The following is a 13483-nucleotide window of genomic DNA, read 5'->3' as shown; positions in this document are numbered from 1 at the left end:
GTTGGCAAAAGGATACGCTGGATTCCGGCGCTCTGCAACAGCCGGAACCGTCACTTTCTTTGCACCTTGCAACTGCATCCAAAGCTGTCAAATGGGGTTAGCCAGCGACTTCTCAGGAATTATCACACGATGACAACTCCTTCCCTCTCGCCCTCATCTGTGTCCACGAGCACTTTAAATGTGGCTGTCGACAGTTTTATTGGAGGAAACAGTAAACGCCTCGCCGAAAGCGCTGCCTGGCCTTTTGCCTGTAAAGTCTGCGAAGGCTCCCGGAGTGCATACAAAACCAAATGCTAATCCGTGCAGTGTGGAAGAATTCTTTCAATACATGGCACTAGGAGAGAAAGGTTTGAAGGCCATGCCATTTTATTAGATTATGCCAGGCTCAAGTTGCTAAGTGACAGTGTAGCGAAATCTTCGGCTAAGAAGTAAGGCAGTCATAGTTTTAAAGAAAGCTCCAATTTTTCAAAAAAAAAAATACAACAACACATTTTAACATGATAAACAATAGAGGGGAAAATATCCTTTGAGGTAAACAAGGCCAGTTAATTACGCCCATCATTTGTTAGCTGGGGCCAGTTAGTTAAAAGCATAATTGACTTTCTTTCACTGAACTAGCATTAGCGACTCAGCAGAGCAGAAGAGCTAGGCCTCGAACTGGGCTTTATTAATGACCTTTTAATGCAGGAACCTCAGGGTTGTACAAACGGTGCCAGACAAAAGAACTTGGAGTCAATCCGTTGTCCTTGGGAAGCGCTCCGTCTTTTCAGACTGACTGGATGAGCATCAATTATTCAGCACTGAGCTCACACGGCAAACGGCACGTCTGCTAGAACTCACGTGGCCCCGGGGTGGGTGTGAGGGTGCGGCGGTGGGCGGGGGGCCTCGTCAGGGCTCCTCCTGGTGGCCGGCAGGTGGCGTGCAGGGGTTACGGATGGTGCACGCCTTCGGCCACAGCATCCATAAATGCATAGATACAGAACTCCTATCTGGGCCGATCCTAAGTGATTCCGAAGCGTGTCCATTCCGCTGCATAATCCAGTGCACGGCTGGAGACTCGGCACTGATGGACGTCCAAGATTATTTGCCCTCCTCTTTTTGATCTGTTCCATCTCTGGCAGCACTTCTTCACCGAGGGTGACATCTGTCCCTCTTTTCGTTTTTTTTTGGGTTTTTTTGCTGCAGTAACCAATGAAGCTCTTTCAATTAGGTGAATCATGACTGCAACTGCATATGATGAAGTAGATGTTACCCATCTCCAACATACAGCATATGTGTATATATGTCAGTGTGTGCCTGTGTGTTTGTGTATCACACACTAGCATTAAAAATCTCAATGGACTCATTTCTCCATTATGAAATACTGATCTTGAATGCTCTCCAATTCAGCTATTCCTCTCCAACATCAATGTCTTTGTGTTGCTAATGTCATGTAGCCCACCTGTCTGTGTGGTTACCTGTTTGTTTGCTTTTTATTTGCGTCCATACTTATGAGATGCTTCACACTGCAAGCCACTTTTTTTAAGCTTTCCCCTGAAGAAGGCCACCATGGCAACAACACACGTTGGCATGGTTTTAAGCGATGGCCACGTTCCAATAAAAGCTTTTTAATTGCACATCCCCTCCGGAGCACCTCAGTTTATCTGCTTACATGCTTTTAAACTTTGAGATTCCCTAAAACTGAGGAGCACCCGAGGAATCACTCCTGACAATTAACCAGGATATTAGGAAGGAGAGGAAGGACGCTGAGCTGATACACATAAATACAGATTTAAAAAAAAAAGAAAAAGAAGAAACATTGCCGTTGCGGTCAATCGTACATGCACTCATGCTTCAAAATGCTTGAATCAGTCAAAGGCAAACCATGCTGACTGGTGTTCAAACCTGCCTCACATCTATAAAACTGAGCTTTTTAGAGAGGGGTAGTGGGGGGAGGAGAAGAGAGGACTTTCCATTCCTTGCATGTCACCAAGGGCAAATATATATCATGTATATAATATAATATGACACACCTGAAGTCAAAGAGCTTTATTCTGACTTAGAGCTGATTCCCAACCAGCAGAGTGAACCTCCTTCCTGTGAGGCTTTTCATACACATGTAACACACAAGGTTGTTGGCTCCTTTGGAGTTTTTTTGGCATCTGGAGTCCGGGCTGGTTGCAGCAGCCATGTGTGGACAGGAAAACCGAGGAAAACCGCAATAACCTCTTGTCTGCATTGTTAAACGGTGTCACGGTGTGTGACGGTAAACAGTGAGGCGTCTCAACTGAGACCCGTGGACGTGACCACCTGACGATGTTGCTGTTATTGAGGTGTTCGCCGAAACACTGGTGCTATTTAGCAACATATTAGTGCTTTGTGTATCTTATGAGCTTGCACGTCGCCATACTTTGACTGACACGACTCCCAATCCACATTTTGCTGAATTCTGTTGATTTTATACTGTGAACAGTAGCTCCACTTCGCCGTCAGTCCGTACGAAAGAATCCACCCTGCTTCGGTTCGGGGTCGTTGTGTTTCCAGCCTTGTGATTGGCCTAAATGGTCTTCCTGTAAGGAGTGATATCGCCACCTTCTGCTTTGGCATATGAATTACATTGCTTGGGGTTGAGTTTGTGGTTTCATGTGGACAGAGAGTTTTTATCACACCATTGTAGTGGACAGGGATTTTTTTGTAACCAGAGGGCAAAAAAGTTTGGTTTCAAAAATACCAATACAGTTCTATCTCAAAAATAGAAAAGGGAATAAAGTCGCCCGGCACAGTAGTTCCAGCAGTTTAAGGTTCTGTCAGCGGCTTCATGTATGTTGGATCTGGCGCTTTTAATCTGCTGCGTAATAATTTAAAACACCTCGAGTCAAAGGGGGAGAGACAAAGAAAGAGCATTTTCTTCATTCTGGGCGGGCGAGAGAGACACTCAGACAAAGAGAGAGAGAGAAGGGGGCGAGGCCTGACGGGATGCCGTGTTGTAGCTGGCTGGGACGCTGGGGCTCCAATCATGCATACTGAGCGTCTCCACCTTATTAACTATCCAACAGGCCGCTCTCGGCTGCTTCCGTATGCAGACAATGATGCTTTCCCCGCCATCCCGCTGTTGCGCTTGATGTTGCCCCCTCGCCGTGTTGAAGCATAGATGCCACTTAAAAAGGTTTCTGTTCCAACCACGCCAGGGGAAGAGAAAAGTCTTTCACGGGTAAAAAAAAACAAACAAACAAAAAAAAACGAGCAGCATCGTTAGTCACCTGCCAGTTGTGGCGTTTTCAATCACTTTTTTTTAATCATTCCCAAGAAAAACTCAAAGAGATCAAGAATTCAAAGGGCGATGGATTTCGAGATGATGTCGTTTCATGGAAATCAAATTGCACCATGATCCACGTCTTCATGTTCACAAGGATGGGAATCGTATTTTATATATTGGTTAGTCTGTGGCTTTTCTTCCTGCTGAAACTGTCAATATGGCACAAATGTACGTATAGCTTCTGCAGGGCTCAGTTTTATTTTGCCATGTAGTTTTGGCTTTGTCGAGGTTCACAACCCAATTGCCAGGATGTTAACAGACTTCTTTGCCCACATTGAATTGATTTTAAGTCAACTCCACTGGATTTTTATTACAAAGCTAAAATTCAAAATAAACTGGGGGATTATGCAAAAAGGAAAACCCTAGTTACATATCGCTGTTTGCTTCCAGCAACAAAGGATGATTTCATTTTTAAAAAGTATACATTTGCTTACTCACTTACTCACAAAGCCAAGTTTGCCCTAAATGATGAACGCACTTTGTTTTTATCCCCTTCAACAAATGCTACAAATGCATCAGTTTTATCAGGAGGTTCAAACATTGATGTAGGTTCTGTAAACAGAAGGTTAAAGGTGCTTTTTTTCTGCAGATCTATATAGGTTTTTAATAATAACATGTGAGACTGCTCCACTGGAGTCTGGCTTAGTTGACTTAGTTGAACAACAGTTCTGTGCAGTAATGTCAGTATTGATTTCCTTCATGGAAAAGAGACCTAATGAATTGGACATTTGTATTATAGCCTCAAACAGAAGTCTGTTTTGGCAGATGTTCACATGATTGACAGGTATTTCAGCCTCTTCCTGTTGGTCGTGATGGCTGCTGCGCACTCGTACTTATATATTTTTTTTTGTTTTGATCATACAACCAACATCGTCTTATACTTTCTTTGTTCTCACAAACACTAGGGCTGTGGCTCAGCCAGCGTCACATACTGATACAGTATCAAGTGCATGATGCTATATGTTTGAATTTACCTGGTATTTTCAGCATTTCTCTGATGCTACGTTACTAAATTAATTGAGATAATTTGAGACATTACATGTGTACTAGGGGCATCTATTTAAAAATGAATAAATAACCCCCCCCCCCCAAAAAAAAAAAAATATATATGTATATATATATTTATATATATATATATATATATATATATATATATATATATATATATATATATATATATACATATACATATATATATATATATATACATATATATATATATATATATATATATATATATATTTATATATATATATATATGTATATATATATATAAATCATGCGAGCATTTTATTTTTTGTGATTATTCACAAGACTCCTGACCATCATTAGCCTTTGCAAGAATATTTATACATTACTTTAAACTTTTAAATGAACTGAATAATGCAATGTAATATTTAGATTCACGTATATTTTCCTGCCCTGTGAGAGAAACAAAACATTTCCAGGGACCTTGCACTGAGGCGATGATGATGATCTTGGAGCTGCTCCTCAACCTAATCGCTCCTCTAATGAGCGTGGCCTGCGATTCTCCGGTCCTCGACACGGCGAGTTACTACCGACTGGTGGTGATTGGCGGGCGAGATTAACGTGACTGGCAGCGCCTGCAAACATGCCCAGTAGTGCGTCTTCACCGCCCACGTTTGGCCAGCTACTCGCCGCGCTCCTCCACCCGGTGTCAGGTCTGCTGCTGTTTACACGTCAGACTGTGTTTACCAGTGACGTGCGGTGAGGCTCATTGCTGGCGAGGCACCACTGACTCCCATCAGAATCAGATTTACAAATGTATCTGAAACCATTAGAGGACAATATTCACCATTTGACAGCAGGGGCTGGGTCAGTTCACGGCAGTGGCAGCTAGTTGTGGCACTTCCTGCTTCCTGACTTTCATTCTAGTTGCGGGTGTCCGAGGCAGTTACCACTGACCTGCCACACTACTGGTGCTGTTATGGGCATCAGTTGTTGCCTTTTTTTTATTTTGTAAAACAGTCTTCAGTGTTGCATTAGACTCACTGGCAGCAGCATTTCATAATGTGATTTCTACATTCACTTGGTTTTCTTCATTTATATCTCAGTTGCCGCAAGTCAGTGGCAGCTGCCCCACACAGCGGCAGCGGTTGAGACAGATGTTGAGAGATTCATTATGAAAACCTTGCAAATGAATGAAGAAATCACTAGATGAAAATGTTACTTCCATCAATTCCAATACAACAATGACGACTGCTTGCTCCGCAGTTGCAGAGTAGCATAAGAATATCTGGACTCGTGACTGCCCCCTACCTCAAAGTAAGACAACTGCCTACCTCACCCAATGCCTCTTTACTGCCGTTGTAAGATCGCTGAGCATACGTGAAAGGTTACTACATATATTATAAACATCAGCTAAACTATTGAGAGTTGAGGTATAGTAAAATTGTTTAAAACATTTGATTGGTGACATACAGAGAGACAGGGACCCACTCACAGTGTGAGGGTTTGCGCAATCCAAGGTGAGGCTCTGCTCGCTGCTGCCTCACTGTGCGTCTGCTCTCCATGTTTAAACTGAAACGTGAATATTTAGAATTTTTAACAAAAAAACGGAAAATGAGTTCATAGTTCAAACCATTTACTAAATATAACCCAGCACCTGTAGCTTCAGCTGGGCAGCGGTGGGGAGTGGAACAGGGGGGGTCAAAACTTTCTCGAGCACATCACCTTGTGTCACCTTGAACAGGGCGGCTTTTTAAAAAAAACAAAAACAAACAAAAAACATGCAAGCATCAACCGGCCGTGACAGCGACAGCAAGTCGGCCCGTTTCAGAGCCGACAAAGCTGGCACGCAAGGGGTTAGTTGAGAAATGAGGACTCACGCTCGAGCAGGTCCCTAAATCAATCAGTCTCACGGACCGGACAAATCTGAATGAAAACAGGCCGTGGCGATGAGCGATGATGTTGCCATGACAACAGGCGGGCTGAGCGTGCAGCCTGGCTTTGGTATCTTCAGGCGTGCGGCAGGCGGCACCCAGACGGTTTGAGGTTTTTAACCTCTTAAGTGGAAGAAAGCAAGCTGCAGTCTCGGATGGAATCAATGGGGGGGGGCAGGGTGAGAGGGGGGACGTGGGTCGGGTTGCGGGGAGAGTGCGTGGGTGAGGTGCGGGGGCGGAGGGGTGGGGTTGTGGGACTACAAAGTCAGGCACCAGCTAAACCTATTGCTTCTGAGCACAGATATGGGAAATGCAAGAAGGTGGTGGGTGTTGTGTGTTTCTGCCTCTTTTTTTTTGTTCTCAATTTAAAGAAAACCTTGCGTTGTGTTACCATCCCAATCCAGCAACGGCCAACTACAGAGATATGAGAGGAGGGGGGGGACAAACAGACAGGTTAACACAATAAGAGAGCACTTGCGCGCACACGCTTCAACACACAGGATCAAACTCTCCACAAAGACGGACACGTACGCGAGGAAAATCGTGCAGGAACTGCGTCTCCATGTGCGGGGTGGTGGAAGGAGAGGCGTGGAAGCAGCGAGGGGGCGGGGCTCTGGGAAATACGCCTGCTGCCACGGACTGCTAGCAGCACCAACACAAGTGAGACTTTTGATGTTTTTCTCATTAAAACTCGCTTGCTTAAATTCCGCTAAAGTAACACAGCTCCGGCTGACAGCTGATCCCGCGCAGTTTTTGGGTGTTCCAGTTTTTTTTTGTTTTGTTTTTTAAAGGGAACGGAAGCTCACAGCCTGAACTTACCGTTGGCTCACAGAACCTTGTACTTAAACACTACTGCAACTGAGCTTTGTCATCCCGTGGGTGAAACACCTTTGACCTGGAGAAGCGACGTCCGAATGCTCGTCTTCGTGTCCTACTCGCTAGCAGAGGTGGCAAAGTATTCACATTCTGTACATTCTGTAAAAGCATGAATACTTGTGTAAAATAAAAAATACTATGGTAAAAATATATGGTAAAAGTAAAAGTACTCGGTCAACTCCTTTTCTCAAGTAAAAGTAAGAAAGTACAGGCTCAATGTACTTAAGTAAAAAGTAAAAATGTTTTGGTTTTTTTGCCATTAATAAGACTATATTTTTTTCAACAAATTTGTTAATAATTTTGGTCAAATGAAAAAGCTGTGACAGAATAATCTGGACTGAACTCACCAGAGGTATTTTTCTCTGTACTGAAAATGTACTGAACAGTGACCCAAAAGGTAGTAGTCTAAACTTTAGGAGGTACTCTAAAACAACCTCCCTCCAATAGATGATCAACTTTTATACTGAACTACACATAGTTCAAATAGCTCCACTTCTAGCAAAAACTATAATAAAAAAAATAAGAAGAATTGAATTACTTTAAACAGAACTTGTATATTTTAATCAGAAAAGTAACAAACATGTTGTTCCAATGTAAGAAGAAGAAGAAAGTACAGATATTTGTGTCCAAATGTTAGGAGTTAAAAAAGTCATTGTTAAAAGAAATACTCAAGTATAGTATAGATACCTGAAAAATCTACTCAACTACAGAAACAAAGTATTTGTACTAAGTTACTTCCCACCTCTGCTGGCTAGCGGAGACACGGAGCAACGCGGAGCCTTCCAACAACGAGCGGCTTTCCCGTTTGCCAGGGAGCTTCGCCAGAACCAACTCAATATTTACCTCCATTCCATCTCAGCTCACGCCTCTGTCAGCTGAGGACTCGCCAAAAAAAAAAATAAGAGAGTGAGAGATATTTGGGTAACAAATGTGAAAAAAGGCAACAAATTCCGAGAAATGTGGCAGCTTGTCCTTTAAAAATAGGCACTTGTGAGCCGTGACTGTGAAGTTCTGACGTAAATATAGAGGGGATGACACGGCGTCACTTTCTCCTGAAAAAAGAAGCCAAATCATCACAGACATGAGAGCTGAGGAGGTTTATAGGAGCTCCTTATGCAGGTCACATCAGTTTTATTTCTGCCAGTAGCTGAAAATGTAACCCTGTTTGGAGCAGCGAAGTGGTTAACGACCTGGTCTGCAGCCTGAAGGAGACGAGGGAACTACTGCACTTGCTCCCTTTACAGCTGGTTTTAGTGGTCCATCCTCGCCGAGAATCAACGTGTCACAGTTTAAAGGTTAAGTGTGTAATATTTGGAGATTTTGAAGGCATCAATTGATTACTTTCACTCTCTTTCCCCCTCCTGAGCTTGCCAGTGAGCTACAATGGCCTGCGTACCCAAACCTGGACACGCCTGTACATCTATCTGTATATGTATGGGAAACATTCTCAGGGTAGGAAAACCAAATTACTTTTATTGTACGTTACACACTTTTATTAATGTATTTATGGGCCGTATATGAAGTTTTTTTAACAATATAAAAATCACAAATCAAGCCAAATATTACACACTGGACCTTTAAGTTGCTGTGATGTTTGTTTTAGCCCTTAATATTCACCTCTGTGTGACCTTTTGCAGGGGAGTTTTCTGGTGGAGGTTGTCAGACAACCACACACACGCACACACACGCACACACACACTCAGGCACGCACGCACACACACACATTCAGTACTAAAGTAACAAACTGTGCAGCCGAGGACAGAATCAAATACTGATTGGACTGACGGGCCAAACTGATCACTGATGCCAGTCAGTCTGACTCACCACAAGATTTCCAGGAGCAACCGACGCCGCTAGAAAACAAACAAATCAACAAAAACACTGGGAGTGCAGTGATTCCAGCTTGATTCCACATTGTGACTTCAACGAACAGGTTTGAAGCTTCAGCGCAGAATATTAGGTTTCTCTCGCTATTCAGCTCACCTCCAAAACAGTGAGATCTGGTGTAAAAGAGCACGTATTCCCGTTAAAGCTGCCGCCCCTATGAAGATGAATGAAGAGGAGGAATGATGTAACCGCAGCAGAAATGAAACCAGTGCTATTTCTGTCACGAAATTGCATTATGCTCTCTCTCTTTTTTCTTTCGCTGTTTTCAAATAAGGTCTGCTGTTAGAAGAAGAGACTAGTGGGACAATAATTCCACTGACTTAAATGACAACTGAGTGCAGTTATAATTGCCCTGATGGAGGCATAATTTAGGTACAGCAAATTAAAAAATGAAAAGGTAGAATTTTGTTCTTTGTACACACACACACACTTTGGTTTCTGCGTGGCGCTGCCTTCAGGACCATCTGTCGTTTACGTTTTATTTACAGTGAATGTTTAGTTCAAGCTAAAAGATTCAAAAATACTTTTGTCATTTAAACATTAGACTTAACTGGTTATCAAACACAGGCAAGAGGTAGAAATGATCAGGAGACTCAGAATTGGAGTCCTTGGAATTCAGCCAGTCCGAGTAATAAAGCCATTTTTTGTTTTTAGGTTCTGAAGTTTCTGACTTTCCAATCAGGATTGCATGCACTGCCACATGCTTTTCATATAAAACATCAAGCTTCTGGTCCCTCTTAACACATTTTGTGTTCTGTATTTTCTTACAGTCTGTGTCAAACACTGCCTGTGGGTCCTTCAGGGCAGTGCTTTTCGCTACTTAAAATTGCGAAGTTGAAGTTTTCTGTGTCACAACAACAACAAAAATTGAGATATTTGTGCATAGTTTTTTTTTTCCTCCTTCTGGCCTGAGACCTGGATCTCCCACAATGCCAGATCCTCCACTGGTTTTCAAATGGCTGTTTTGTGCCTGTCACTTTGACCTTTCGCCGTCTGGGAAGGTCCGTGGATTGCGTCTCCAGCCTATGACATCACTGAGGGTGACGTCACGGGCATTGCTTTCCATTTGCATGCGCTGACCACGTGGCCTGCGACTGTTCATGCCTCCAAAGCCTGAGCAGGCCAATCAGAGATTGACTGCCTATCAATCGTGCGGACTCATCTGAAGCTTAGAGACCCTGTGTATCTCACTGTGATGGGGAGGGGGGGGTCTGACTCACCGCTGTTTTGGCTGTTAGACAAAGATCTGAAGTGTGTCAGGTTTAAGACGCCCCCCCCCCCCCCCCCCCCTCGCCCCCTTAAAAAAAAACTAAAACAACAACACTTGTTATCTGTCTCAACTGTGATCTCATGCCTGTGCTCCATTCTGAGAAAACGTATTGGTCACACTGCCTCCCACGGCGCCAGAGTAAAAGTGGGCTGATCAAAAAGGAAACGACAGCGATGCCACATGTGGCCTTTGAGTTTACATCTCTCCTATTCCCAGCATGAGGCGCTGCACTAATTTTGGAAAGATAAAAGTCCCACACACTTTTTTTTTGTATTCGTCGGCATGTTTCAGAAGCTGATGGGAGAGGGGGGGCATGATGGATGAGGAATGAGATCTAGAAATGTGAACTTTATAGAACCACGATACAATAAATCTTTAGCAGTAACAGGAGCAGCAGCGGCAGCGTGGATTGGAAGACGCCCGGCTAAAATAAGCAGCATCCAATGTAGGCTATGCAGCCTCTGTCTTGGCACAGGCCTACACACTGAAAACACACCGCTGCTGAGAACTTCTGCGTTAACACCTCGTTTTGCTGCTGGCAAGTGGAAAAATCTGCTTCTTTTTATCCCCGAGGTGACAACTGCGCCTTGATTCGAGAACAGGCTGGAAACTGCACGATTACACCTGACACCTGGCTGAGACAGCAGGCGCAGATTAGAGTCAATCAGTGGGATGAAATGTGAGAATGTTACAAATCAGAAGTTGAAGAAGATTGTCACTGTGGTCATTATTATTATTATTATTATTATTATTATTATTATTATTATTATTATTATTATTATTACGCCAACCAAACTTGACTGACTTGCGAAGCATAAAGTTGTTTTCGAGTGTTTAAAAGTAGCCGTGCCATCAGGCGACGTGAGCAGCGCGCACCGGGCGCGGCGCGGCGCGGCACGGCGCGGCGCGGCGGTGCGCCCTCCTTACCCTCGCCGCCCTGGAGGAGTACGGGTCCTCGAATAGATTCCAGATCACCGGCTGCCACTTCCGCCACAGGCTCGCGTTGCCGTCGGCGGCCACGTCCTCGATGCCCAGCCGCTTGCCGACCTCCTCGTCCTCGTCGCCGCCGCTGTCCACGTTGAGCTCGAACACATCCAGCGCCTCCTCGGCGTCCCGGTGCTGCCGGTAGGTCATCCAGCAGCACGGCTCCACGTCCGTCTCATCGATGCCCCAGAAGGAGAGCTCCTCCTCGAACAGCGGCCCGCACACGTCCGCCGGGCAGTGCAGCTTCCCGGTGCGGTAGTAGTTGAGCACGTAGGCGAAGACGCCCGGGTGGCGGTCGAAGAAGTACTCGTTGGTGCGCGCGTTGTACTCGATGAAGCCGGGGACTTGTTGCAGCTGGTCCAGCACGGAGTCGATGTCCGAGTCGGAGGCGAGGAGGGCCAGGCGCGTGCCCGGCAGGGTCTTCAGGGTGCTCTTGTAGGTCTCGTGCCGGGTGCCGCCGACGTTGAGGATTATCCTCTCGTTGTCGTCAAACTTGCCCATCGCTCTGTATCAGACATGACTCGGTGGCGCGCGGGGGTGGGGTGGCGGTGGCTGGGAGGGTGGATGAACTTTGAGCGAGTGCGGCGGTCCTGGAGGAAGCGGCGGCGGGCAGCCTTGGTTCAAGGAGGATTCTTCTTTTTTTCCTTCCTTTCTTTTCAGGGTTGCGCAGCGGCTCAGCCGTCGCACCCGCGACTTGTAGCTGATGCGAAAGGCGCGTCCATCGTTTTGCCTGTCGGCCGTGATTTCTTTTTTTTTTTTCTCTCTCTCTCCTCCGCCCGGTCGTGGATCCCCGCTGGCTCCGCCGAGAGAGCCTGAAGAGGAGTGGAGGAGTGGATGATGCCCTGGCTCCGCACCGACTGCGCCGCCGCTGCTCGCTGCTCGCCTCCTTCCTCTTCTTGCCGACGCGCGTCTGCCGCGGCTGTGCGTCCCTGCCTCTAGCCAAGGCGCGCAGCCGCTCGTCAGCGCGCTACTCCATCCCAGCCCACCTCCACCACTACCCCTGACCCCACCCAGCCAAAAAACAAAAAACAAAACCCAAAACGTAACGGCCCTTTCACAAAAAAAGGAAAAAACAAACAAACACGCAAGGTCGGTTTACTCATCACTCCGTCACAGGAGTCACACCCCGATGCGGATGTTTCTTTGTTGAAGGGAATTGGAGGGTGGGTGTGGGAGAACTGGTTGGGGGAAATTAAGTCATAAAAGTCACAAAAGCAAAATCAAGAGGATGACGGAGGTTTTATTTTGTCTTAGCTGGGAGGAGTGAGTAAATGTTGACTTTGATTCTAGGAAGAAAAAACAATGTTTAAATAAATAGGCAGCATTAAACGCATTGATAACATCCTCTGGTTTATACTTTATCCTTCCACTGGTTTATTTTTTATCATTCCACTGTAACACCCCAATTGATTTCTTTTTTTGCGACAGAGGATAAAGATTTTTTTTTTCCCCCTTCCAGCATTGCAGAGAATAAACATCCTCTTCAAGTGCACATAAATAATTCACACGCCGTTTGAAAGTGCAAATGAATCTTCCAGTTTGGCCATCAGCGCATCCTTCTCTATCTCTCATGCCGGAGACACCAGTTCTCGCTGCTGCTCTAACTTAAAGTGGCTTTTGTTCCTTGTGTAACATTATAAGCGAAACATCACGATCGTATCAACTGAATCTCCCGCATCATTGTAAATACTGTGAATGTGGTTATTGGACAGTTGCTAAGATATATTATGATATATTATAATGAGGTTTGAGATGTTGAACATTATTCTTACTATTTCCTCATGATTTATTGGCAAAAGTTGTTTTATCCCTATGAACCACTGGGTTAACGCTCGTCATCCAGGCCGTGAAGGAGACCGAGGTGGGTAAATTCGCAGGTACTTGAACCTAAAGAAACAAGTCGTCAGGTAACAAGGCCAGGCCTCACACCTACATCAATAATATTTAACCATGCAAGTCAGCTGTTAGCAAAGCAGGACACCAGTGAGTCAGTGATGGTGAAGTGTGAAGGAAGTGTGAGTGTGAGCTGAGCACTCTGCTGGAGCCAACCCGATGCTCTATTAATACCAGCATGGAGAAGTGATTGCTGGGAGCAGAGGTGTACTGTTGATGTCACAGGTTTGGGGGTCACACCCTGGATAAGTTGCCAGTTTATCACAGGGCCACCCATGTAGAACGCCATCAGTGGTACCTGCTGACAACCTGGAGTTCCCAGTTTGCCTGGGAACCCAGACAGAACCCACAGAGACACGGGGCGATCATGCAAAC

General features: G+C 45.2%; 1 protein-coding gene across 4 annotated transcripts in view; it reads right to left on the bottom strand.

The window, feature by feature from the left end:
* The window catches only part of kcnc2 (potassium voltage-gated channel, Shaw-related subfamily, member 2), a 77322-nt gene extending 65189 nt beyond the window's left edge, over positions 1–12133 (bottom strand). For 3 of the 4 annotated variants that reach the window (XM_076011565.1, XM_076011566.1, XM_076011564.1), the window contains exon 1: positions 11159–12133. In XM_076011565.1, coding sequence (XP_075867680.1) covers positions 11159–11716 — 558 coding nt within the window. In that variant the 5' untranslated portion in view covers positions 11717–12133. The remainder of the gene's footprint in view (positions 1–11158) is intronic. The other variant, XM_076011569.1, reaches the window with a different exon arrangement.
* Between the last annotated feature and the right edge of the window lie 1350 nt (positions 12134–13483).

This window comes from Nelusetta ayraudi, unplaced genomic scaffold (genome assembly GCF_046127955.1).
Source record: "Nelusetta ayraudi isolate G7.1 ecotype Tasmania unplaced genomic scaffold, CSIRO-AGI_Nayr_v1 ptg000135l, whole genome shotgun sequence".
In the NCBI taxonomy this organism is placed as follows: Eukaryota; Metazoa; Chordata; class Actinopteri; order Tetraodontiformes; family Monacanthidae; genus Nelusetta; species Nelusetta ayraudi.
Note: the sequence above shows the minus strand (reverse complement) of the source record. Positions and strands in the feature narration are given on the sequence as shown.